General features: G+C 39.6%; 3 protein-coding genes across 4 annotated transcripts; 1 reads left to right on the top strand and 2 right to left on the bottom strand.

Moving 5' to 3' along the window:
• Positions 1-482: 482 nt before the first annotated feature.
• Positions 483-11,092, bottom strand: cab39 (calcium binding protein 39). Of its 2 annotated transcripts, none has more exons than XM_042487017.1 (9): positions 10,861-11,092; positions 7,276-7,431; positions 6,977-7,141; positions 6,113-6,231; positions 4,955-5,123; positions 3,913-3,972; positions 3,278-3,343; positions 2,742-2,885; positions 483-2,661 (listed from the first exon to the last, which is right to left on the bottom strand). In XM_042487017.1, exons 2-9 carry the CDS (start codon positions 7,387-7,389, stop codon positions 2,473-2,475), a joined length of 1,026 nt encoding a protein of 341 aa, XP_042342951.1. In that variant the 5' UTR covers positions 7,390-7,431; positions 10,861-11,092; the 3' UTR covers positions 483-2,472. The 2 variants fall into 2 exon arrangements, with proteins under 2 accessions (XP_042342951.1, XP_042342952.1); XM_042487018.1 differs by lacking the exon at positions 10,861-11,092 and adding an exon at positions 9,206-9,290.
• Positions 11,093-13,203: 2,111 nt separating this feature from the next.
• LOC121943088 (keratin, type II cytoskeletal 8-like) lies at positions 13,204-19,002 on the bottom strand. Its single transcript, XM_042486479.1, has 9 exons — positions 18,041-19,002; positions 16,104-16,312; positions 15,918-15,978; positions 15,707-15,802; positions 14,698-14,862; positions 14,439-14,564; positions 14,135-14,355; positions 13,506-13,561; positions 13,204-13,335 (listed from the first exon to the last, which is right to left on the bottom strand). Exons 1-9 carry the CDS (start codon positions 18,461-18,463, stop codon positions 13,229-13,231), a joined length of 1,464 nt encoding a protein of 487 aa, XP_042342413.1. The 5' UTR covers positions 18,464-19,002; the 3' UTR covers positions 13,204-13,228.
• A 2,513-nt stretch (positions 19,003-21,515) lies between these two features.
• her8.2 (hairy-related 8.2) lies at positions 21,516-23,265 on the top strand. The gene is made up of 4 exons (XM_042487364.1): positions 21,516-21,852; positions 21,968-22,063; positions 22,148-22,226; positions 22,657-23,265. Exons 1-4 carry the CDS (start codon positions 21,790-21,792, stop codon positions 23,019-23,021), a joined length of 603 nt encoding a protein of 200 aa, XP_042343298.1. The 5' UTR covers positions 21,516-21,789; the 3' UTR covers positions 23,022-23,265.
• The last annotated feature ends 3,069 nt before the right edge of the window (positions 23,266-26,334 follow it).

The following is a 26,334-nucleotide window of genomic DNA, read 5'->3' as shown; positions in this document are numbered from 1 at the left end:
CCACCGGAAGTGAGCTGCTTTTTTTTTTTTCTTAAAAAAAAAAAAAAAAAAAAAAAACTATCTGCCCTTAAAGCACTAGTGCGGTGCTCTCTATACAGCAGCACTGTAGAGGGGTCAACACCATTAATAAACACGTTTTTACATCAGCTGTTATTTAATAAATGCGACTTTTTTCCAAGGCTATGAATTTGTCATAGGTCATCAGAAGGACAATTTTTGGGTTATAAAAAACACTCTGGCTGGAATATTCCCCTTTGTAAGGTGCAAATCTGCACGAGTGCTTTTATTTTGATAAGTACATCATGCTGATTTTACTTATGCTGACTTGGAGTATTCTTAAGAAAAATAAATCTGAATATTTCTTCTACCACAGAGGAAAAGGCCCCACTTCAGTATACCAAGCTGATATACATACCCAAATGTTAACATTGTCAGCTGAGTTGTTATTTTCTGTGCACAGGAAGAAAATGACCACAGCATTGTTTTATTCCAAATGTTTTTTTATTTATTTATTTCAATTGTAGGGCCCAGGCCTTTGACACTTCTGAAAGCACCCACACACTCTATGCTGAAACTGAAGTCAAAGTCAGCATAAAGCCAAGCGTTCAATTTGACATTTCAATGTTAAATACTTGGAAAAAAGAAACAATTCCAGTACAACATCTTTAGTACAGCATCATGCACAGCCAGTGGAGGAACATGCATGTTCAATGCGTATGGAAGAACCGTCGGCTATCTGAGTCGTGCTTTTATCTGCACTGCTTGTTTGAATTTATCGTTATGTCATTCACTGTAAATTAACAAATCTGTGGTTTCATCAATTTTGCTCAGCACCATGAGGAAAGTCCAATATGCTCAAAGTACTCTGCTACCCACAATGCTTTACACTCACAATTGTACTGGAATTATAAACCCTCGGAAGAGAAAGGCTCAAATATGAGGAGAAAGGGGGAAAAGTAAGAATGGTGCGCTTAGTTGCCAGTGTCCCGATGAGCTCGCCCCTGAAGCACACTCACTGTGGGGCCACGCAGCACTCCCAGGCCACTGACAGAGTGGTGAGAATGATGAGAAAAAATAGTTAATGAAACTGAGGAGGAGGGAGGGAAACCCCATTATACTCAACTCCAGTTAGGTGATCGCTCAGCACCTCACAAAGCGCACAAACACACAGGGTTTAATTTCAGTTAATGCTCTTCCAGTGCCCTCCCTCCACTCCGGCACATTTTTTTAGCAATCTGAGAGACACTCAAAATGTAGATGGAGAATAAGAAGAGGATTAACAGATCCAGAGCTAATACCATGACATTCCTCCGCTGTACAAATTGTTAATATCCTATAGGTTAGCTAAATGTGAGCTGGCCCTTAAGTTATGTACAAAGAAACCCAACAGCAACCATTTCAGCAGTAAAATGAAATGCAAAAACAATGTCACTTAACTTGTTTGTTGTTTCTTATGGTTTAGAAAGTAATTTGATTACAACCAAAAACATGATGTTTAAGGTAATATATATATAATATATATATTCATATGTCAAGGTTAAACAAAAATCTACAAAGCAAAAAAAAAAAAAAAAAGAAAAAAAAAGGCATATGTACATGTTCACCCTGTCCCAGAAAACAATAAAGAGACCCAACTCAGGCTTTACCAAATTCATACCTTACATCCCTCCTTCCTTCATGTGCTTCAAGTGCTGTGTCGTAACAAAGCACACAGGAGGTAAATGGTTCTGTGTGATGGCATCTGAGAGCTCGTCCCCACGAATGGCTAAAATGAACCACTGTTGCTTTTTCGGATGAAGGCATAGAAACTGTTGCGGTTGCTGTGATGCACGTGCAATTCCGAGTCTGTGGCACTGAACATGGGAGCCAGACTGGGCAGGCCATCACAGAGCCGACGCTGGGTACAGCCATGGATCTGTCACATTTCAAGGCATGCAACCAACACACCAATGTTCAACTTGCTCGTACCATTTCCATCACAAGGTCTGTAGCTGATATTCTTGCAGTAAGTGTGTATGCATGTTGTTTTTAATGTAATACGTATATGCGTGTAAACGTGTCTAGTTTTGTTCTTTTGTGTGTGTATGTGTGTGTTTCTATCAGGAAGCCTGCCTTACTTTGACCGCACCGATAATTTCTCTCACTATGTTTGACGGACTGTTGTGTTGTGTTATTATAATATACCTAACATGTTTCAATGTGCAAGAAAGCAGCAGCATCTATTATTTTCTTTTATTTCTTTTGAAGGAAAAAGACTGAAAAAGAAAAAAAGTAATCAAATGTTCACTGAGGAGCAGAGGAGCTGGCGACTTCCTGATGAGTTGATATGGGTACGTTGGTTTTTCATTTGTTTCCTCAATTTTTGTTCAGAAACCAGAACAGCAGCTGCTGATGGGTCCGTTAAGCAGACATTGTCTGGACGTTGTCCAGACATGGTCCTGGTGGCTCCTCCCCCCACCTCTGCACCGTTCCTCAGGCCTCCTGGGGGGCAGGCCGCTTGAGGTCCCTGATCTGTTTGACCAGGTAAGTCTTTTCATCATTGAACTGTTCGTCCTCCGTTCTGTCGTTCTGAAACTTGCTGAGAAACTCGATGAGTTTGGTTTGGTTCTTCAGCAGGATGTCCAGGATGGGCTGCGTCTTGTTGGGGTTGGCCACAAACACCTAGCAGTTAAGGAAGAGAAGTTAATACATGAAGATATCATACATGTTTGATGTGGTCAAAACTGTGTTTCGATTCTTACCTTAAAAACGTGGAAAGCCTCAAACTGAATGTTGCGGCTCTTGTCCCGTAGCAGGTTCATCATTAATTTGAGATTCTCAGGCTTGCTGATGTATTTTGTCATTATGGTGAAATTGTGCCGGTCAAGAAGCAACTCGCCCAGTAACTATATCATTTCAGAGTGAGAAATGTAAATAAATGTTAACTTAATTTTTTTAACTGACAGACAGCTGCAGATTTATTAAATTAACATGCAAACTGCTTGAAGCCCCAGGCTATAACTTCCTTTGCCTACATAAATGTTAAGCGACACTATAAATAAACAACTGAAAGTATGCACTAAATATAGTCACAAACATGCGGGAAGTATAGAAGATGGCAGATGTTAAAGAGCCTTCAGAGACATATCAAGTGCTCCCACCACTAGATGGCAGTCACAACAAGGTGATGAAGGAGGAATGGCATAGCGAAACCAAACACTCTGACCAGACCCCCATCTTTACATAGCTTGCACCACTACGCGAGACCTGTTTACTGGCACGACCCCGAGGTCCTTACCTTGAGGGACTGCCGTTTAGTCACGTAGTTTTCCGAGTGGAGTAACTTCTCATATTCACTAAAGAACTGGAGAGAGAGGAAAAGGCAGTGACAGAGGGAGAGGACAGACAAAATAGAAGCAGTTAGGGTGAGAGAGAGAGTCATCTTATCGTGTAAGTAGCTGTTTTTGCAACTGCATTTGTGTCTTGTATCAAAACACAGTGACAGGAAAATGAGACATTTTCTGTCACAGACTGACAGCTTCTTTGTGTTCGCAGCCTGCAAATTATGTACCAAATGGCTGGTTTGATGTTGTTGAGGAAACAGACTGTCAGTGTGCCAAACACCCAGACTAGTACAGTTGTCATTAACATGTAACTAATGAAAGAAAACTGTTGAGTTCGTCTCAAATGTTTAGAAATAAACTCAAACAGAATGAGTTCCACTTAAAGCCCTAAAAGCTTTTCAACACTAAGAATTCATAGAGTAATGAATACATTTTGTAAAATACTTCCTTAAGATCTAAACTGCTATCCACTTATTTAGCTGCCAATGTGGCAAGGATACATCAGGCCACACTAAACGTAGACGTCTCTTTAATTCTTTCTCACTTTAGGTGCTTTTAAACACTAGGTTTCAGTTGAGTGTGGACTTACTCTGTCATAATGCTGCTCCAGAAACTCTGCACTCAGTAGCTTGTGTCTTGTGAGGAGGTCCTGGAAATGCAGACGATGAGAAATAAATCAAAACTTAATGGTTATTGCTTAGCCTGTAGTTACAACACAAACTGAAGCACATGCAGAAATTATCCTTCAAATAAAAAACTTAAAACCCCCAACCTAAAATTAGATCAAAAAATGTAATGCTGTTGTATGCAATATTTCCAGATATTTTTTTTTCAAAGACATAAGTCAACTGGCTAATGAGATTCAATCAGTTTACAAATTAACAAAACTGTTCCTTTATTGGACTGAATAAAATTTGTTTTGTAATATAGGATATCTTAGCTTTAATGCCAGGAATAAATTCTTACAATTTGGTATTCATTAAAGCATGGTTTTAAAGTTTGTCCAGAAATCACAAGATTTACTCCTGTCTTTAAAATGCCAGTATATAACTGAGATCCTCTGATACAAGTGTAAACATCACTCAATCATTAAGGAGATTTTGACAAAGTTTTCACAACAGTCACTGTGAATTTCTGTTTTGAAAACTAGAAGTAATCATGATTGCTCAAGTGGTGTGTTCAGGTCTCTGAATTGCAGCACAGCTCTGCCTATTAACCCTGTCTTTCCCATTATAACCATTAATGGCTCCAAATCCTCAACCTCTGTTTGTTTGTGTCAGTGTGTCCTTATAATTGCAATATCAGCAGCAGTATGTACTTGCAGCCTAAGCATCATGGAGTTAGCTGTTTGAGCTGTCCAGATAGTGACAATGTTTCAGATTATAAACAAACCACCATCAGCGAAGTGGTAGGAAGTAGGAAATGGGGACGGTGATAAGAGATGTCACTAAACTGTAATAAGCATCTCTGCTGATCACTTACAGTATGTTAATAAGTTTTAAAAGGATGCTATTGAATTTTTTTAATAGAAAAAAACAAATAAATGTCATTGGTTTTAAGGAGTCACAAACATTTCAGAACATTACTCAAAACCAAATTTGTAAATGAGCTGAACAAGTGAGCTGACGTACTTTGAAAGTGGCAAATGCATCTGAGGCAATGTCGAAAGTGGACATCTCCACATATCTGAAGAAGTCATAAAACTGCTCAGACCACAGTGTGATTTTGGCCAGCGGTTCATGTCTGATGCACTCCCTCAACATGATCCCGCAGTTTAGGGCTATCTCTGGAGACTCATACCTGCAACACAGAGCAAGGACTTAAAATCATATAGAAGCGTACTACACACACAAACAGACATTCATTTGTTTATGGCAAATAACATTTGCCAAAGAAAGATAAATACACATAAACAGTTGTGCTAACAAAGTCATTGATAACACTAAATGGATTTACTGCTTTGTAAATATATTTCTGTGTAAACACGGTTTTACATACCACCTGCATAGCACATTTTCTGTCGTTTTAAATGGAATCCCTGAGGCTTCACTGAACAAACACAAAATACGAAAGACACCAATCGTGTAACGTTCTGTCAGATGATGAGAAAGAAGACAGTGTTGCATCCTGATTCATTTTTTGCTGATCATTATAATGAATTGGCTGTAGAATAATGATGTCACCTGTGTTTAGATTAGTTCGCTATTAGCCTCACTTTCACTATGCAATTCTTTCTACCACCAGGTACGATCTACGGGGAAAATTAAGGCTCGATTTACAGCACAAGCGAGGCGTGTAAACCACTGCACAACCAAAACAGGAAGAGGAGGACACTGTTGTTTTCCCTCATGGCTCTTAGTAACTATGCTCAGTTACTAAAAAGTATTAATGTAAGTTCTTTGCAGTTACTATTCCCAGTGACAGTCCCCCATCTTTTTACTCAGGGCTATATTGTCTTTAAGTGTAATAAACATCTCCTACCATTTAGTCCCCTGTAAGATATGAGTCCAAAAACTGTCATCTTTTTTAGTTACTTTTGTTTTGCTTCATGAAGCACAGGAACACCTGATGAAGATGATCATCAGTAATGGAAGATAAACAGGCACAGCTTCTACCAAAGCTTAAGCCTTGTTGGCATTTGAACTGACAGCAGTCAGAACATTTTAAAACAAGTGCTCTTACTTTTTTCCACTTTAAGGAGTTAGTTGGGAAGTTGCAAGGTGCTTTTCAATAGTGTATTAAGATACAGAGGAACATATTCTCTGTGTTTTGTGTGTTTGCTTACTTACCCTTTAAGCAACATGAAGAGGATATTCTGCTGGGTGCAGAGGTACTCCACTGTCGGCGTCCGGGTGCCAATCTGACGCCTCAGGATGTTGTTGAAGATCTGAGCCACATCTTTTTTACCCTGGTGGCAACAGGCATACATACAATAAAGCATACATAAAGGTGTGCTGAAGCAGAGGTTTGTGTTTGCAATACATAGAGAATACCACAAACAAAAAGGTTATACAGCATACTTCCAAAGTGACAAAGCAATCAGGAGCTGGAGAAAGGTGGAAAGCCAAAATGCAGCTCTTAACACAAAGGCATGCAGTTGATGAAATTAAATCAGATGTGGAAAAACTAGCCGATAAATGAAATCAACTGTAAATAATCAAATTAAATATGCTTTAATATTTTGGTGTAGCATCAACAGGAAAGACAGATATCCTCTTATGGTAATGACAAGGATATTGACAAAAAGCTACCAATAAAAGTAGTGTTCTCTAAAATGTTAAATTGCTGTCATTCTTCTATGTCGTATGCTTGTGGTTTGCAATTCTTCACGAGCTTGTCTTTTTGCGCGGGGAGGGAGGATGGCAGAGGGTAAAAGAGGAAGAGAGAGATCACACAACACAGTGAGTCATGCTGTGATAGGGTGAGTCAGGGAAGCCTGCAGCAGTTACCACACAGCACCAGCCTGACATATTGCAGGGAGACATGAGTTTGCCCACATATCATCATCGGCAGATGTGTACATTTTCAAACCACATGCATCCCTGTCTCATATTCATGAGACACATTCTTCCTGTGTGTACAAACCTACCACTTCGCTGCTTACAGAATAAATATCTTTATCTCTCACTCCTATAAAAGACACAAAGTCTCACCTCAAAGTCGATGAGCTGCAGGTCCGCTATCAGGGTGCTGAGCAAGCCACTGTTGTAGAGCTCCTGTGCAAGCTGGGCCACTGCTTCTGTTTGAGGCTCTTTCTCATTAGTCCCATATAGGATCTCCTTCATGGCCACCAGACTTTTTGACACCTCCTCTGTGGCCTTAATTATGAACACAGAGTACACATTTCAGAAAGCCACTTCAGACTCATTTTTAACCCCCAAAAGAGTGATGAGGGGATGACTCTCACAAGCACAAGTGGAGAAACTGTGAAATTACGCTAGATCTGCCCTACCTTCTCAGCCTTTTTGTCAGAAATATCGTGCTTCTCAAGCACTGTCATATTGTCCTTAAGGTTCTTGACGATGTCCACCGGCGACTTGTGGGACTTGCCAAAGGGGAAAGGCATGGTGGAGAGTTACCACGAGCAACCAGGCAGCGGACTGTCCACCTGAGGAATGAAATGCAAAACTGCATCAGAGCCTGTAAAGATGGAGGTACTGCTGAGATCATTTCTAAAAACACATAAAAAGCACCAAAGACAGAGACAGACCTACACCAATCAAATGTTGTTGTGCTCTATGAAATACAATTTTAATTTAAAAATTACAAACAAAAACAACATGGTCCAAGTCTTTCCAGACAATATTTTTGTACTATTCAACAGTCAAACTTGGTGTAGCTCAAGCTAATAAAAAATAGGTGGTGCAGTAGGTGAAGATTTAAAATATTATAGTTATTAAAAATTAAAAAGTGATTAAAAATATGTAGTTAATGACTCACAAATGATTCAGAAGTCAAGAAAACATAGTATTGATACTTCACAAGTCTGGGCAAATACTGACAAAACAGCAGATACAGAACAATACATGCACCACTACAGTGTTGAGCTTAATCAGAGAAATTCTATAAAACACTTCTGAACTAAGTTTACATCAGCTGTATGTATGGTTGGGTGATATGTTGGTTTTGGGATGTGTTATTTTTTTAATGGACAAAATGAAAAAGAAAAAAACTATTGTGACATTTGTCCTAAACAATGTAAATTCGCCTATTAAAATTACAAGCTCTTTTCTCACTGTATTCTAATTTACATTACCGCTCCCCTACCTGTCACTCACAGATCATGAGAAAGACATGAAACTGATATTGCATTATATTATATTGACAGTAAGTTACCTGATGATTTCTAGTGCTAGTGTATATATAGAGTATCAAAAACAACGGCAGACCAAGAGAGAGAGGCAGGTAGCGCTGCTGGAGCTTATCCCCAAAAAAGGTACTGCTGGTGGGCCAACTCTAGTTTCCACAACACGAGCTCATCTTTTATACCTCGTGCAACTGTTCCCCTGGTGTGGTCATCTGGAGCAAAGCTGGTTTAAAGACAGATGCACTCTGAATGAAATGCACCATCAGCTCCTTCTGTAAAACAAACTACAGTGGCAGCAAGCCCTCATGCCAAACTGTGTGTTAAACCCTAAGGAATCAATGGTATTTAATTATATTTAAGTTCACACCAGGCGAATGTTGAAACACACTGGAGGATCGTTGATGTATTTATATAACTTGCGAATGTAGTACCTTAGATCTGACCTTTAATGTCTCATTGAGCAGTAGTGTAATCTTGTGAATTCTCTGGTCATTGTCAGTAAATGATTAACTAGGCAATGTTTACCATGACATAGCCCCAGCCCTTGTATGACCAATACTCCCTGGACAGCAACTAACAAATTCAAGTAAACACCTTGTCATGTAACTAAACACACAGCCCTTTCTTCTTGTGTAACAAATTTAGGTCAAAACACACACTCCGACCTATACAAAAACCTCTAATCAGAGATAAAACTGAGCCATGCTACAAAGACCATATCTAACCGCTGCTCTTATTTAACTGGGTTACTTAACAAGGACCCTTATCTATATCTGCACAACTCCCGGTCCCACCCAACCACCTTACATACACAACAGGGCAAAAGCCGAAGTTTTCTGAAGAAACAATAAATAAGCAAAAAGGGGGTGCAGGATGACTGCACTGCCTGTTCCAAGAACCCAACACAGAAACAAATCAATAAAACTTAATCACAGTGTCAAGACCATTTTAACCAATCAGTTATTTACTTTAAATATGCAATTTGAGACATCTGCTTCCAGTATGATCCAAAGGTTTGCCACATAACAGGTACACATCAAACACAGAGACACTGATCTAACAGTCTGTCACCAACCTGCTGTCCTGTCTGGATCCACCAAACTCTGAACACAACCTCTGGAGTGGTCACACTCGTCCTCTTATGTCTTGGCAAGGAGTCCACATTTAGAAAGCAACGCTGGGGCCAAGAATATAAACCAAGCAGCACCGAAGTGGGAGGTGCAATCCACCACTTGTATGTGATGTGTCATGTGTGATGACTAAGTATTATAAAAACGTCCCCGGGTTCACCGGTGACCGAGGCACTTAAATTGTGCTTGCTTACATCTTTATTAATCTGGACACACCTCAACTTCGCCAGGTGGCCAAATCCGTCTGTCGCACAGACTAATGCTCGTTAATGTAGCCAGCAGGCAGCAAAACCGCCTCTCTCCTCCTGACCCGTTTCAGCGTCAACCTGTGACGCAAATAAGTGGAAAGCATATGGCAGGTACTAAATCAGCTGGTCAATGCTAACCAACAATGACTCCGTTACTTACTAATCGTATCGTGTGCTGGAGCAATGTTGGGTCAACCAATGGCAAAGGTGCTATGGACCTCACTTTACCCCAAACTGATCTAACATGGCCTAACGTTACAAGTTATCCAAATCCCTGCCGACTCCTTTAAAGGAAACGATCGTCATGTTTATAAATCCGCAATTACAACAGTCAGTAGAACCGGAAGTATAGCTGCCCCCTAGAAAACAAACAAAACAGTGTCAAAAACAACCCAAACGTCACCCCCACCCCTCAGTCCAGACAGCAGCAGATGCTCTGCAATCATCTGACAGTAAGCTAGCAGCTAACATTAGCTAATACCTGTGCGATCACCTAGCTAGCTTATTTACATGCATCACAAACTCTTCCAGAGCTATTCCTGCTTCATTAATCTGATGTTAAAACAAGTATAACTAAACTAACTCAAACAAGTTGCACACCCGCGGCCCAATAAACTGGCCAACATGTAGCTGACAGTGAGCACCGCCCCTCTCTGTTGTCCATGCCTGGTTTGTGATGGTGTGAAGCCTGCCAACTTTGCGCAATGCTAACAAAATGGATACTTGCTCACTGAGTAATTCCGCGTCTAGCAAGTGTAAAGCAACTAAAATGTAGTGAAATGTGTAATTCAGCTACCTCTCCCTGTCGCTTAACAGCTCCTGTTTTGTCTATTTGTAAGCTAGCGTGGCCTATAATATTTCAATCACAGTCCACCAAACAGCGGTGCTACTGCTAGCTTGCTTGTGGAAGTGAGTGTATTTGTGTGTGTCGACACACCGTAGGCCTCGGCAGGCCTATTGGTTAACAAATCTCTCATAGCTGCTTTATTTTTTATTTAAAATAGCCTAGACTGTAGAAGGTAAACGATATTTGTTGAATAGATTTTATAACATTGGTAACGTCATTTAGCGAGCCGTGTTAGCATAACGTTAGCCTGGCCTGGCAGTGGCTCCTCGCGCTGAGACCGTTAATATAAAGCCCATGCCTGACTTTAGCACATCATCAACAGCAGGCTTTTCACTCGCCGAGAGCTGTCAAAAAAGCTAACTAGCAAACGTAGCTAACTTTAAGGCAACCTTTTTTAAGCGTAAACAGCCTTACATCACATTGCTTGCACATAGTAATAGTAACAGTAATTCATACCTTTATATAGATATGTATATACATATGTACACACACACGCACATCATACCTTGTAAACGGCGTCTTCACTTGTTTCCCCCGATTTGTCAAGACAGCAAAAGGCAACTCAGGTGCTCCTCAGGACAAAACCTGCTTTGTTTTCCTCGATCGCCGCCTCCCCTTGTTTGTAACTTACTGTAGTTAATTGTGCAGCCTCTGTTTCCTAGTCCTTTCTCTGAGCTCGACTGGTAAGCAGCGGAGCGGTTGTCACTGCAGCAGCGGCTCGCGCCTCCTCTGGACGTCTCGCGCCATAGCATCAGTGGTGACTGCGCTCCGCGAGGATGGCAGGTGACCGTAGGAGGGCGCGCTCACTTTATGATCAGATCACAAGACGTGCAGTGGCCACTACAGGTCGTTGATGCTTCCTGATCATCCGAAATGTGAATCGCATTGGTAGCAAAAAAAAAAAAAGCAGGCTACTCTACTTGAGAAGACTTTTTCAGGTAAGACACTTGCATTTCAATTTTATGTTGCTTTACACTTTTACTCCACTACATTTCAGAGGGATATGTTGTGCTTTTTCATCCTCTGTAATTATTAGACAACATACTGCAGGCTTATATTGTAATACAAAACAAACAATTTTGTGAAACATGATATATCTTCACGGATTAAACTGCCTAACACCATATTAAATCATTAAGAAAAGCCTTACTTTGAACACCGACAATGTTACTCAGTAATACTAATTAAATTATATGTTATCTAACACCTGAATACTCAAATATGCACGTTTTCTGCATTGAGCACTTTTCATTTTTGCATTAAATGTTTAATGCAAAAAAAAAATCTACAAAACTGACATTTAGTTTGGGCAAAGGTGTTCATTAAATAAAATAATATGATATCTAATACCTGAATACTCAAATATGCACACTGTCGGCATTGAGCACTTTTAATTTTTGCATTAAATCTTTAATTGTTTTCTAAATGCAACGTGTGTTGGCAGAATTGACTGCAGGTTACAGCTGGTGCTAAAGCTTTCTCTGTAAAAGCCTCGGCTCCTGGCACAGTTGTGGTTAAGACTGGATAACCACTAACCCAGTGGAAGTGAATGTTTTTATCCATGCTTCTTGAAGCATGTGTCTTCCCAAAAAACAAAGGTCCCTTTTACTCTCACCAGCAAAACACTGACAACTTCAATTTATATTTTAAAATGTAGACCTGAATATAAATGTAGACCTTTTCCTGCAAAACAAAATTGAATTTACAGTATCTGACACATTTATGTAAATCAATTGTGACAGTGTACTAGTGCTATTGTTAAGCATTAACATTTACAGTTACAATTTACCATTGTTAACTGACATTTTTTGATTTTTGTCTTTGATTATTATTTGGTGCAGTTATTACTCATCACAGCTGTGTTTTCATCAAAACAGCAGTTGGCACAATCTAGTATAATATATTTATTCATTCATTAGAGTCCAGCATTCATTTTGGCCCTGGCGCCCTCTGGAGGGATAATCCGGCCCTGACTTCACCACTGCAAGTTTGACACAGTTACTGAAACAGTTCTGTGTAATTGCCATATCACATTCAAGGGCATTACCATTACCATTACCACTGGCACAAAAGTGATGTTGCCAGACCGGGATGGTTGTGCTCTTTTGTGTATTAAATTATTTGCATTGTTTAAAATATAGAGAACACCAAAAATAAATAAGAGGCAGCTGAATATGAAATCAGATTTATTTCAAATTTATGCCCAAGTTTCTTTTTTATTCAGAATGAAAATGGAAGTAAAGAAGGATCAAAACACCAGGTGTATACTGTAATTATGAGCTCTCTCAGAACAAGAGGATTCCCCAAAATTAATTATGAAAGCTGCTTGTCTGATAATGTCTAAATGCACAACAAAGCCAAAGATTTTAGACAACAGAAGAGTCATTGCAGAAAAGGGGAATTATGCCATGTTTGCTTTATAAAGTCAAGATTAACCACAACATTCTGACCTGATTCTGTGAAAATCTAAGAAGTGCTGGTAGCACTTCGTGTGCAATGATAGTTTTCATTGAGAACTGTGTCATGACACGACAAGTGGGCTACCCTCTTGTCTGCATGACTGCAGATCCAGCAAAACAACACTCACACTGTAAAATCTGAAAAGTTGATTTTACTTTTAAAATCTACGAAAACTGATTGCCCCAAAAAATTAAAGGTAATTAACTATTAGTCTTATTTCGTATTTACATCATATCTTCTTGTTATGTTTACTTCAAATGTTGTTATATTTACCTTTTTTAAAAGTTTTTGCAATATGACAAGTTTATTTAAATCAGTCTTTCCAATTATTGGCAAATTCAGTAAACCAAGTTTATTGTGCTAAATGTTTGTATTCTGCTGGCTTCAAACTAGTCAATCATATTTGTATTTTCTTAAACATATTTACAATACAGAACTTTCTCTTTTAACACTATCACTGGGAAGTCATATTCAGGGTCGCTGACCTTGATGCGGCCCTGGCCAGCATCACTGCTTCCACCTGGTGATGAAAATAAGGCTTTTTAAGATGACAGGCAGGAATCTGAATTTCCATAAAGAATTGTCAATCAAACTGAAAGCTTCACTGAAGGTTTTCTCATTTTCATTTTTATATTTTTATGAACTTGCTCAGAAATTACTTGAATGGTAAAGATGTACGCCAATACATACCACCGCTGCCTTTGCTCTTAATGCAGATGGTTGCACTTCCACCGCCATCAGCAATTCTGCAGAAAAGTACATAAGAAAGCAATTTTAGCTGCTGAAGTTGCCGCCCGAACAATGTGATGCAATGCACTCTCCACCAACATGGATCAGTTCTATTCTGGTTCTCCTGCAACTAATTTTGAACTGTTCAGAGCATTTAACCCAAAAATATATTGATTCAGAACCCAAAAAGCCGGTTCTTAGCTGGAACTAAAAATTAGCAGGTTTTCCTTGACCTGAAGTGCAAACCGTGTCAACATCAGTAGGTGTGTCATGTTCGTGTTGCTGTCTTTTTTGGGGTAAAATCAAATACCTGTAATAATAACAAAAGTTTGTAGGAAATCATTGTAATTGGTGATTGTGCTAATACTGTTTACTTGTGTTGACACTGTTTAACACCCTGTGTTGACACATCTCTGATAGCAATGGTTCCACTCAAAACTGGTGGAAATGGTTGATTAACTTGATAGCATCAAGGTTCCAAGTTTTTCAAATGGTACTGGCTCAAGAATTAGAGGTAATATGGTAATAAAGGGGTACTAGTGTTTCAGGAGATTAAACGTCTTGTGAACTCAAAGTAGCTGAGCTCTTACATGGATTCCTCTCCTTCCAGAAGCTTCTTGTAGGTGGAAATCTCAATGTCCAAAGCCAGTTTGACGTTCATGAGCTGCTGGTACTCGAGGACCTGGCATGCCATGCTCTGTTTGGCTTTCCGCAGAGCTTCATCCAGGTCATTTATGCGGGCCCTGGCATCTTCCACAGCCAGCTCACCACACTTCTCGGCCTCGGCGACCTGGGCCTCCAGCTTGTCACGCTGAGAGGTTGGAAAATTAGCAGAAGCTTTGTTAGCTATTCTTGTCATGGTCAAAATGGCTTCTTTATGAACTGTGAGCTTACCTGTCTCTTGACTGACTCAATCTCACACTGGAGGCGTTTAATCAAGAGGTTGAGCTCAGAAATCTCCTTCTTTGTGCTGCAAAGGTCTTCTCCGGTCTGCTGTGCACTGATCTGTATTTCCTGGTACTGAAGGAAGAAAATTCAAAATAATCTTTACTGCATTTTCCACGGGCCGATCTCTACACCTTTGTTTGACATTGCAGGATGTGTCTTTCATATTGGAGTTGTTGGTGAGATTACAATATCTCGATATAGCTACCCTCTGCTGATAACATAATTCAGCTTCTTTACGGCTGCGGTCGGCGATGATTTGATACTGAGCCTTGATCTCAGCCACAATGGCATCCATGTCCAGGTTTCGGCCGTTGTTCATTTCTACAGTGACTGAGATGTCCTTAATCTGTCCCTGGAGCTCATCCAGTTCCTGCACAAGAGAGATATGTCATTTTTAAAAATGAGCCCTTTGAAACCCGAGCAAATTAGCTTGATTTCTTTCAAAAACATGGAAAGAAAGTAAAACAAGAAAAGTAGAAAAAAAAGACAAAAAAGAAAGTGTCCAAGAAGAGGTGCTTAAACTAGGCTATGTAAGTATAATAATTATAACTATAGTTTTACCTTAGCTTTTTTCTCTTTACCCCAGATTGTTAAAAATCGATTTTTATATCTACTAATTTCTTGCTATTTCTATTTGTGTTGTGTATTTTATATGGTGTTCCATGTGGTTTTAGCACCTTAATCTGGTATTTAAAAGGGATTTTGGGCCATTTTTATAAATTGTTGAGTAGTCGAAAATGCTTAAATTTAGCACCAAATTTAAGCAAAGTGGTTTCAACCTAAATATTGCCTCAGCAACTCATGAGACAGGATTTAGCATAGGAAAAGGCATCACATACTTCCATTGTAATGTTTTAAGCCCTTATACACTCTAAACTTTGTTAGTTTGCATAGGCACCCAAACAAAACACAATCTTTTTATATATATCTGTGACTAGAATTAAAACTTAACATAGTACTAAGCAAATCTAAAAATAACCTTTCTTGCTTTTAGATGATGTACACCACTTTTACATGGCAGCTATGGTTGTTGTTCTATTTCCACCTAAAATACCTCCACCCCTCCTACAAAGGACCAAAATGGGTCAATGGTAGAGAGGGGGGAGTGGAACATTATACCACCTATAATGTTAGGGAAAATTAATAAATGTTTCCCCAGAAGTAAGAGCAAAAAAACAGACATGACTGAAATATGAAGCGGTTCATTTTTTTACCGCTTGATGGACAGCTTTGAGGAAGTTAAACTCATCCTGAAGGGCATCAACCCTGGCATCCAGCTCAGCCTTACTCAAGTAGGCGGCATCCACATCCTGTAAGTAGAGAAGAAGGAAACAGTCTGCAATGGTGATGGTTCAGAGAAAAAACTCATTCCATTGTTGGTAATGATGTGGTGGAGAGAGTATTTAATGGCTGATCAACTCGCACCTTCTTCAGGAGCACATACTCATTCTCTGCAGAATTGCGCTTGTTGATTTCATCTTCATACCTGACACACAGACAGTGGAAAAATTAGCTGATGCAAAATGTCTGTGAGCATCAACTGCTGTAGGTCTGTAGGTGTTGCATTCAAAAATGTGACACGTTTGGTTTCCTGTGCTACTGTTAACTCACTTTTCCTTGAAGTTTTCCATCAGTCCCCGTATGTTCTTCTGCTCTCCCTCCAGCTTGGTCTTCTCATTGCCGAGCCCATCCAGATGTCTGCGCAAGTTAAGGATGTAGGCCTCAAACATGGCATTAGTGCAGGAACTGGTGGTGGTCTGGTCCTGCAGCAGACTCCACTTGGTCTCGAGCTTTTTGTTTTGCTGTTCTAGGAGGCGTACCTTAAAGGTAAAAGCATCAATCCATGTTTAGACCCAGTCTCACTTGGGGGAAAGGTATTACTTTGATTATGACTACAAAATCACATTATCCTGATCATGCAATTTGTTATATGTTAGGCCTACATTGAAAACTGGGAATAATTCACATCAATAGATTTGTGTGCTGATCAATGTGTCTTTTCATTTTATTCCAAACTACAAATAAAACAGTAAAATAAGAAAATCATAAACAGTTTGGTTTGGTTAGATGCAGGGCTGCTGCTGACCATTTGGGTGCCCTGAGCGTAGTTGCCTTGTGGTGCCCCCCTTCCCCCCCAGGAGAGATAAACCTAATCATAGACTGTAAAAAATAATGGACGTAGCTTCATCATCTATTGTTTTCTGGACTCCCATTTTGAAGCCTAAAGTTCGGCATCATCATCATCATCATTTTGTTTTTTTGAAGCCAGAAGCAACCACATTTGAGCGAGAGGGTCGATCTGACTAAGAAGTTGAAGAATTTATCAGCAGAGAGCCTGCCACTGTAAGTGGCCCCGCCCTGAATTTTATGTAACCTTAAGCCCATTCAGTTGTCATCAACAGAGAAATTAACCATAGAGACGATAACTATTGTTAGTTACAGTTAGGCTGTAAAAATGTTAATTTCGGCTGTATAGGTTGGCATTTTAACATGGGGATACATGAGGATTACCAGCTTAATGCAGTTTTTGGTACTTTCATGTTGGCTTCATTTTTCAGCTCCGGATAACACATAACTTTAGGTCAGCCTTACTTGTTTTCAATGGTTGTAATTTATTTTTTGCCCCAAATTAAAGTTTTTTCATTGTAGCAATCCACACAATAATGACGGTGGAGTGAAGTCTTGTTCAGTGAGGGAAAAAGGGACAGAAAGAGTGCGAGTGGGAGGGGGAAAAATCGGCACAGCATGAGCAGAGAAACAGTAAAAAACAATCTTTTTTTTTCATTTAATGACCTCCACATGTTAATTATTTATTTTTTTATTTCAAGCACTCATGGACATTATATTGTCTATAATGGTTTAACGATGCCTTTTGTAGTTGTGCTTCATCTTTCATTTTAATTGTTCATCATTATGGTTATCCAGCACTTGATGCCCCAGGCACATTGTGTAATGCGCTTGTATGTTCTGGTGGTGGTGATCAGATCTAATATCATCTGCTAGTGTTTTCTCTTTTGCTGCTGTGTTTTCAGTTTGGCCATTGTTCTTTGACGTTCAGGGCCACTGTAGTTTCCTGCCTCTCATTCTACACAAACACAGCTGAAAAAGGGCCAATAATGGTCACAGAAAAGTTAAAAGAGTACTTGTCTGCTTTCAGCTTCAGTTCAAAGGCTAGCTGATGCCCAGGATTGCTTTGGGGACACTATTTGACATCAGAGGTGCCGACTAAACCATATTCATACTAATAACATTGTGCTTGTTAGTTTTCATGGTAAGCTGGAGCTTGGCCGTTAATATGCACATTATTCAGGTGTGGATCGGTTACTGTGTATAATTAAATGAGCCCAGGTGGTCTTTTGCAGCCATTCAACCTTGCACAGACCAATGAACTCTACGGTGTGCAGTGCATCCACTATCTACTCCTAATAATTCATATTCCAGAGTTCATTCCTAGAAAATGTCTTGTTTAATTCAATTAGAGTTAAGATATACAAAACACTCACACTCTGGAATAGTATGGGACATGAATATAGAAAAGAGCTACTCACCCCGTCAATCAACTCTGCGAAGCGGTTATTTAGAGTCTTGATTTGATCTTTCTCTTTGGTGCGGACAGCCTTGAAGGTTTGGTCGATCTCAAGTTCCACAGGGGTCAGAAGACTCATGTTGGCTGTTACAGCTGTGACGGGTGGCACTCCACAGAACCCGCCAGCATGTCCACCAAGAGAAGCCCTTAAACCACCACTACCACCAGTGTTACTACCAAGACGAAAACCTGGGCCACCACCCCCATACATTGATACAGATGACATTCTGGCTGACCTTCTGATTGAAAGAGATGTTGCAGAGCTTTGGCGGACGCTACCACCAGCACCACCAGCACCAGAAGCAAACATGATGGAAGGAAAATTTTTATATCCTGCTCCAGAAATGTAACGTCCGCTATCTTGGGGCGAAATGAAACTCGACATGGCTTTGTCCAAGGTTTTGTGTCCTGTGAAAAAGGATTCACAGACAAAAGCAGAGGCAGAGAGAGAGAGGTTTGGCAGAGCAGTGGAGCACACCAAGAGGAGAGTCAAGTCCCTCAAAGTACCTTGTCCCCTGGATTTTATCTGCCTTCAGCTGTAGAGGAGGTCCGAGTGAGCTCCACCTAATCTGCATCTCACCCTCAACCCCCCCTCCAGTTACCTGGAACTAAAGTGACTGAGGCAAGACACACCCAGATGCTGGCAGAGAAATGGCATCAAGGGGAAGGGTGATAGGTTAGGACAGTCATGTTGGCAAAGAATTTTTTTATCATTTGGCATGCTCATCATTTCTGACAGGTGTGACTGGTTGGAGACTGTGGGAAGGTGGGGTGACTTCATACACAAGAAGCTATCCAAACCATGTTATTTATTTTTTTTATAAGCGCAAACTGGCTACATCTGACCAAAAGGAGAAAAGTACTGCTGCTTCAGAGGAAATGCCAATTTGAAAACACATGCAATGCAACAACAAAAATGTTCAGGGAGCCCTTTTTTTAAAAATAATCATAATTTTATGAAGTTGCAGCATGTTTGTCCAAAAAGAAAAGTTTCTGGCTGTTTTTTGCCTTTCTTGGCCACTGTAACATACAAAAGGCAATGCCATCCAGTCCTGCTTTCATATTAAAAGGGAAGGAGAACGTAAACTGATTCATGATAATAACAGATTATGGTAATCTAACATTGTTCAACTTTCAGTTAGGGAGTGGTTGGTGACCACATTTTGTGCTGGTTACAGAAAATTGAACCATAGCCTGTTAAGAGGTGAACCACAGGCCACTGTTTTGAGGTAGACCAAAGACCATACAAGTTTCACTGCAGCTCTCACACATGTGCCTTCATTTAGAAACTGAAAATGTAATAACTGTACAAAGCGATGAAGCCTATAATGTAATAATCAGCGATTCATGTAAGAAAGCCTTGAGTACACAATATTTTGTCACAAAGTGAGTACTCTTTTTTAAAAATTTATTACACAATGCACTAAATGTATTTTATTATTCAAAACTTTTTTTGCTTAGATGAAATTTAAAAACTTATATCATTCACACAATCGTTATTACGCAGTGCACTCATGGTTTTCTTACATTATGCTGTTATTATGAACTGCTACATCCCCTGCTGCAAAATCAGTTATGTTTTATAGTTAAATATGACACGGTTTATCACTTCCTTCAAAGTGTTAAATTCAGTGCACCACACTGTTTGATGAAAGAGCTTTCCATGTTTCTGCTCCCTCTTGGTGTCAGCTAAAGAGTCATCTTAAACTAGATTATATTATAAACACCAGAGATTTTTGATTAAGGACTATTTCTGTTGTTGAAATTCGTTGGTTGTTTTATTGATTTAGTTATTTTTGCAAGATTTTTGTGTTATTTTAACTTTGTGGTTGTGTTTTTCTGTTCTGTTTTTATGCTGTAGTGTTGGACTCCCTTGCGAAATGAAAGGTGAATAAAAATGAAAAGACTTTGTCAGTGCATGCAGAGGAATGTTTTTAGGCTTGCTTTAAAACCAACCTCGAAATGGGAGTTAATTACACTGGAACTCTGCAAGAGGAATTCCTAAGAGGACGCATTAAATGATAGCGAATTGCAGTAGTGCCAGTTAGGACAGATCTTGAATTAATTTGATAACAATGACCTCCAGTAGTCTGCTGTTCTGTGGAAATAACTACAAATTACTGTGGTTTGTCTTGACCAGGACAAGTTATGCAGGGTGTGCCACACCTTTAGGGCTTCCATAGAAAAGTTAAATAATAACTGGAAAGACCAGTTAATTTCCTCTTGTTACACACAATGTGTCTTTTTTTTTTTAAATACACTTCTGTTTTCACAAGAAATGCACAGTTTTTAATGCATACCCTTTTTAAAAAATGAATTTACTATGTAGGTTTATTTTCTAAGATTTAGATGACAAACGTCTGTCGTTAAATTAAGAGAAAAAGAACATCTTGGTTTGGCTTAAAATAACTACGGTTGTTACAGACATCACAATGTCACATAGGACATACTACATTGTTATTAAAATCACTCCACTGACTTTTGGCCTCACTCCAGAAAGCAGAAAAAAAAAGAGCTCATATATAAAAAAAAAAAAAAAAGCTGGACCCCTGAACATAGATGCAGGCTATGTCCTTAAATTCTTGAAACGTCTTTGCTTATTATTTCCTATTGCAATGACTACAAAAATTATGTTTATATTTGAAAAATAATGACACTGCCTTTCAAATTTGGGAATAGTCTATTCAAATAGACCTGATTGTCCATCTGATGTAATTAATTGCGTTGGCTGCATCTGTGCAGTTCAAGATTCTAGTTACTCTCCTTTAACACCTGGCTGCAGCAGCAAGCATCCACTGGTCACCTGCCAAAACATCCTCCTCCTCTTCCTCCTCCTCCTCCAGCCGGACTGTCCACCCTCTCTGGAGGTTATTACGCTCTTCATGCTGATTAGGTTTGAATGAAGAGCTGCCTTTGTTCGGCTCCGGTTCCCACGACCCGGCATTCGCCTGGCAGTCGCGTGGCTCTAAAATCAGGGGCCCGCGCTTTGAGGGACCTAAAGGTGGTTGGGGGGGGGCATCTGGTCAATCTGACATCTGCTGGCTAACAGTTAAGAGCAGATGTCTGAGTTGAAAACACAGAGAGTGATCAAAGCCGAACAAACAGGCTACAAGTGCAAGCTGATTTTGAGGACAAGTCCAGAGTGATGCATTAAATGTTTTAAGCCTTTTTTAAAATAGTTTTACCAGGAATATATCTTCCACACAGGACGTCTGCAAGCCTGTAGGCTATAGGAGCAGATATATTCTCAAGTGATTTGTCAGTCTGTTGTGTCTTGCTGTGAGCTTTGGGGGAATAGGTTTGGCCTTTTCGCAGGTAGTGTAATGTTGCTCCTGAAAAGAATAGGCGAGGGGCTCCCCGGAGAAAAGCACGGTAACTGCACACTCTTGTTCATCCCTGGGAGAGGAGGAAACTGCTTTTATTTTGTTGGAGGGTGGGGGTGCATGGTTTCAGGCTGGACATCTGTCGCTTGTGAGAGTTTTTTTTTTTTTTCTAGGCCGGGTCTCTCGGTTATTGAATGGAGCCAGTGACCTGTCAGTCTTGACTGATGGGACCCCGTGTGTGGGAAAATCCCGCAGCCAAAGAGTTGGAGCATTCACATGCTAATTGCGCCCGATAAATAAGAGGGCCGCGCCGCGCCGAGGGCCCTAGAGACGCGCTGAGACTCAGAGCAGAGGAGGCACAAGCTCACAGACACAAGAGGAGAGAAACATGACTGCTTCACCCGTGGCGCACAACGTGGGGAAACACCCCAGTGCCAAGGAGGAGAGAAAGGTATTTTACACTTGGATTGATCGATCTCTCTTTCAGGATATGTGGGCCACAGGTTGTCCTCTGCGCGTCAAGCATGGCGTCTCACCATTCCTTCAATTATTTCTCATCCTTACAGCTGAGGAAGCCGCTCATTGAGAGGAAACGACGAGAAAGGATAAACAATTGTTTGGATCAGTTGAAAGAGACTGTGATCGGGGCGTTCAGACTTGATGTGAGTATATCTTCACATGTTTCATCCCATGCACAAGTAAACAATGGAGGCATGTTAACTAAGAGGCTCCTCGTCTCTCCACAGCAATCCAAACTGGAAAAAGCTGACATTCTGGAGATGACAGTGAAGCATCTGCAAAACATCCAGAGTAGTAAACTCAACGGTAAGAAAAAAAAGGCTCTGTGCACTTGTTTATGTGAGTTATATATAAACAATTTTGGTGGTTTGTAGTTTGTTTTTGTCCCTATGATGCTGGCTGTTATCTCACTTATTTTTTGTTGTACCTAGGGTCAGAAGTTGTGTAATATAAACTTAAATATGCCATAAAAGAGCTTGAGATCCCTATACTGATAGCAAAAGGCATGACATGTAAGCTTAAAGATGGTGGCAAAATGTATTCAGGTGTAAAGTTATGATTAGAGGATGGTTTGAATCTGGTTTTAATTGTGGTGTCAAAGAGTGTTGCTGAGCTTTTTTCCTTGGCAAAAGAAGAAAAAAACAGCAGCAAGCGGAAGCTGTTTTAGTGGATGCATGTTGTGCACTCACCACCAGAGGCTGCTCTAACTTCACTCCTCCTCTCCTTCCTCTCTCAGACCCCACATTAGGCCTGGAGGCACAGCAGAAATACAGCACAGGGTACATCCAGTGCATGCACGAAGTCCATAACATGCTCCTCACCTGCGACTGGATGGACAAAACACTAGGCTCACGGCTGCTGAACCACCTCCTCAAGTCCTTGCCCAGGTCCACAGATGAGCGTCCCCTCCAGCCCAGACATGATGCCCCTCTGCAGGCCTCCCAAGGCATACGGCTGCCTGGCACACCCCTCAGAGAAGCTGCCCTCGCTGGGAGGCAGGTCCAGAGAGAAGGGCCCACCTGCCATGTGTCTGGACGCCAAGAGCGGCCATCACTCCACAGCTCCCACCTGGGGATGCTGGAGATGTGGAGGCCCTGGTGAACTCTCCATTTTTGTTAGACCATCCTCTGTTATGTATCTTATAGATATGCTGCTTAGAAGACAAACGTGGGGCAGTTTTGTTCCAATGATAATTATTGTAGGTGTGCTATGATGATTCTATACAGACCTTTTCTCAGTACTTCCCTTCAGAAGTCGACTTCTCGTAGCCTGCATTATAGAAGGCTCTTATTAATCTTTCATGTATTTATTGTATTAACAGCTTTATTTATTTGATATTATAAGGCACGACTTTGCTTTTTAGATGCTATGCTTGGTATTGCATAGATTTGTATGACTTCCTCCTTTGCTGTATTATTAATCCAAACAATAATAATAAAACTGATTGTATACTTTTGAGATTTGATTGAGGTTTATGGACAATCTTGTTTGTGCACAGTGGTGGTATCTCTAAATTAAGTTTTAAATGTTTGCTTAAGTGGTCGTGCAGTGCAGAAAGACAGGACAGGAGACCTGTTTACTGATCAGATCATTTATTCATATAATCATACAGATATTTATATGGAAATCTAGTCATCAAAATAGGCCTATTTATGAGCTTATTACCAAATTCAGCCTGGATTTTTAATTATAGAGGGATAGGTGACAATTAGCATCAACAGTCCTGAACCTAAAAATAATAATAATAATAATAACTTAATTTATATAGCACCTTTAAAAACAGAGTTTACAAAGTGCTTTGAAAAACAAGGCAAAGCAGAAGCAAGTTTCTCGCAAAAGCAACATGACAAAAAGCACAAAAATAATACAAAACTAAAGCCAGACAAAAGAGAGAAACAACCACAAAACAAAAATAACAACATCAACACATCGCAATATGAATATATGCTGTTTGAAGAATATTTGTGATAAACACAGAAATAATAGTACCAGTAACAGAATTAAACATGGTCAGAGCAGAATAATAAATAAATAAATTAAATGATAAAAATAAATGAATAAAAAAATAAAATAATAAGTAGATGAATAAAATAAACTTTTTATAAACTAATAAAAATAAAATAGACGACATCTCATAAAAGCAAGTCTATAAAAATGGGTTTTAAGAAGTGATTTAAAAAATTTAAAAAATAAACAAAGATATTAGCTTTCAAACGAGTAGACATTTTAAGAGCTGCATTATCCAACATTTGTTATATATGGTTTAAGTCAAATGTGTTTAAATAACTGAAATTGGTAATTTGCAGTGACCCACTAAACTGCAAATACAGTTTAGTCTCACCACGGTTCCAACAGCAGCAGACAGGTGTTTTAAATTTTTAAGGATTTTTTTCCCTTTATTTGACAAATATTAAGATGAAAGAGGGAGAGAGAAAGAGGATGCCATGCAGCACAGGACTGCAGATTAGAGTCGAGCCTGTGGTCGCTGCAGCAAGGACATAACCTTTTGTACATGTACCTGTTTTTAGTATATAAACTCAGGTAAACACTATCTGCCCTGTAACAAATGTCAAACAGACAGTGGTTGTGGGTCTAAAATACTTTTGCCAGATGTTCTAGCTCTGTTTAGGTGAGACCGTGCAGAGCTAAAAGGATGTGGGCTTTTTTTTCATTTTGACTTTTCATAGCAGGGAAAGGACAGGTGTGACCTCAAAAAGATATGCTCTTCTCGACTATCCCAGTGAATCATAACAGTGAACCAGCATAAATAACACTAAGGCCCTGGAACTGCAGCTAAATGGAACTCAGCCATCATTCTTTTTATTTGTGCCTTTCTTTCATGAAAAATATGTTGCTGTTTAAAGGAATGCTTCACCCACAAAATTATCATTTATATATTAACTACTCACTCTGTTTTATGTTGAGTTCACAAAACATTTATCGCTTGCCTCAGATGACTCCACAGTGAACGGAAAATCCAAAAACTGAGTAAATTCCTTATGAATGCATTTAGCTTAAAACCTTCATTTAAAACATGCATATGAGTATTGCACCTTGGCTGCACTGCATCCCCTTGAGCAGAGTTCAAACTCACACACTTGAACTGTGTGAGACTATGATAAAGTTTTTTAAAACAGTACGGTTTTGAGGGGAATCCATGTGTTTTGAAAGTACTGCAGATACACCTGGAGAAATGTGACATGGATTATACTTCATGAGTTGTTCAAATGTTTGTGACAGATGTTTCAATATAGTTTTGCAGTTGTTGAAAGCGCCCCCTTTAACTTCATTTCATCAAAAGTTTTCTTTTTTTGGATTCTTCATACCGTGGAGACATGCAAAAAAAAAAAAAAAAAATCCTCACAAATTCAATGCAATACTGGGTGAGCAACCGATATACAAATGATCATTTTGAGGGAGAAGCATTCTTTTTATGCCTCTTTGGTAGTAAACAACTTAGTTTCTCCGTCATCTAGTGACCCAAATTGTAGCTATAATTAATGGTTAAGTGCACCCACATGATAAAGCAATATATTTTCTGGCAGTTTCAGTTTTATGTGCTAAGGGTTTCAGATGAGCAGTCAATAAAATGGAGGGAGGAATTTCATTTGTGGTGCTAAATTATGTTTTTATTTTGACAATGAATTAAAGTAACAATGGATGAAGTTCTCACTACTGTGGCTTATTTACTGGCACACTATGCTTTTAGCAACACAAAATAAAATCCATTCTGTATTTGACAGAAATGTAAGAGACTGCTATCTAAAAAACTCGGGTCACTAAACTCTAACTATGGCTATATACCACAGGGAACATATGACTTTTTTATGATTTGGGAGAAGTGACCCTTTAATCCTATGGCCTGCCAAATCACATATTTGCACCATTATAATAGGTATCAATTACTAATGATTATGAATTACTATGAATTACTATAATGAATGATAATGATAATGAATTACTAATTAGAAATTAATAAGGAATAACAGGTGTCAGTGAGGTGGCCTGAATTGTTGTAAAGTTATTGTGGTTGAGCCACTGACAATCTTAATTCCCAGTTTAGACTCTGACTAATTTAAAATATAAAAACACACAACTTAGATATTAGAATGAGGAAAACGATGAGGGGGTTATCACAGGAAACGTCAGGATGAAGTCTAACAATGGTCCAAGCGGTTGTTCTGGTACATTTACGTATTAATAAAGATGTAATTCATCATTGGGCTTTGCAAAATAGAAACGTGCATATGGCCCATTCTCCCGCTATTATTGCCGTTATGATTGGCCGCCACATGGAGCCAGGCGGCGGGTCTGAAGAGAGGAAGAGAGAGAGGGGGACGCCTGGTCCCTCTGCGGAGCTCACCAACAAAAGCGAGCCGAGACAGCTGCTCTCTCCACAGTCCACACCATTCAA

Source organism: Plectropomus leopardus, chromosome 5, assembly GCF_008729295.1.
Source record: "Plectropomus leopardus isolate mb chromosome 5, YSFRI_Pleo_2.0, whole genome shotgun sequence".
Classification (NCBI taxonomy): Eukaryota; Metazoa; Chordata; class Actinopteri; order Perciformes; family Serranidae; genus Plectropomus; species Plectropomus leopardus.
The sequence above is the reverse complement of the archived record's forward strand: the minus strand, read 5'-3'. Positions and strand labels throughout refer to the sequence as shown.

What these genes read in the sequence shown, in the direction of transcription:
- LOC121943088 (XM_042486479.1), bottom strand. Translation starts at nt 18,463, where the DNA reads ATGTCGAGTTTCATTTCGCCCCAAGATAGCGGACGTTACATTTCTGGA. An exon ending in TCGCAGAGTTGATTGACGGG is followed by an intron (nt 16,313 to 18,040) that starts GTGAGTAGCTCT and finishes TTTACCTTTAAG; the next exon opens with GTACGCCTCCTAGAACAGCA. An exon ending in AATTATGTTATCAGCAGAGG is followed by an intron (nt 14,565 to 14,697) that starts GTAGCTATATCG and finishes TTCTTCCTTCAG; the next exon opens with TACCAGGAAATACAGATCAG.
- cab39 (XM_042487017.1), bottom strand. Translation starts at nt 7,389, where the DNA reads ATGCCTTTCCCCTTTGGCAAGTCCCACAAGTCGCCGGTGGACATCGTC. An exon ending in CTCTTCATGTTGCTTAAAGG is followed by an intron (nt 5,124 to 6,112) that starts GTAAGTAAGCAA and finishes TCTGTGTTGCAG; the next exon opens with GTATGAGTCTCCAGAGATAG. An exon ending in TGGAGCAGCATTATGACAGA is followed by an intron (nt 3,344 to 3,912) that starts GTAAGTCCACAC and finishes CTCTCTCTCCAG; the next exon opens with TTCTTTAGTGAATATGAGAA.
- her8.2 (XM_042487364.1), top strand. Translation starts at nt 21,790, where the DNA reads ATGACTGCTTCACCCGTGGCGCACAACGTGGGGAAACACCCCAGTGCC. An exon ending in GTGCCAAGGAGGAGAGAAAG is followed by an intron (nt 21,853 to 21,967) that starts GTATTTTACACT and finishes TCATCCTTACAG; the next exon opens with CTGAGGAAGCCGCTCATTGA. An exon ending in TCGGGGCGTTCAGACTTGAT is followed by an intron (nt 22,064 to 22,147) that starts GTGAGTATATCT and finishes GTCTCTCCACAG; the next exon opens with CAATCCAAACTGGAAAAAGC.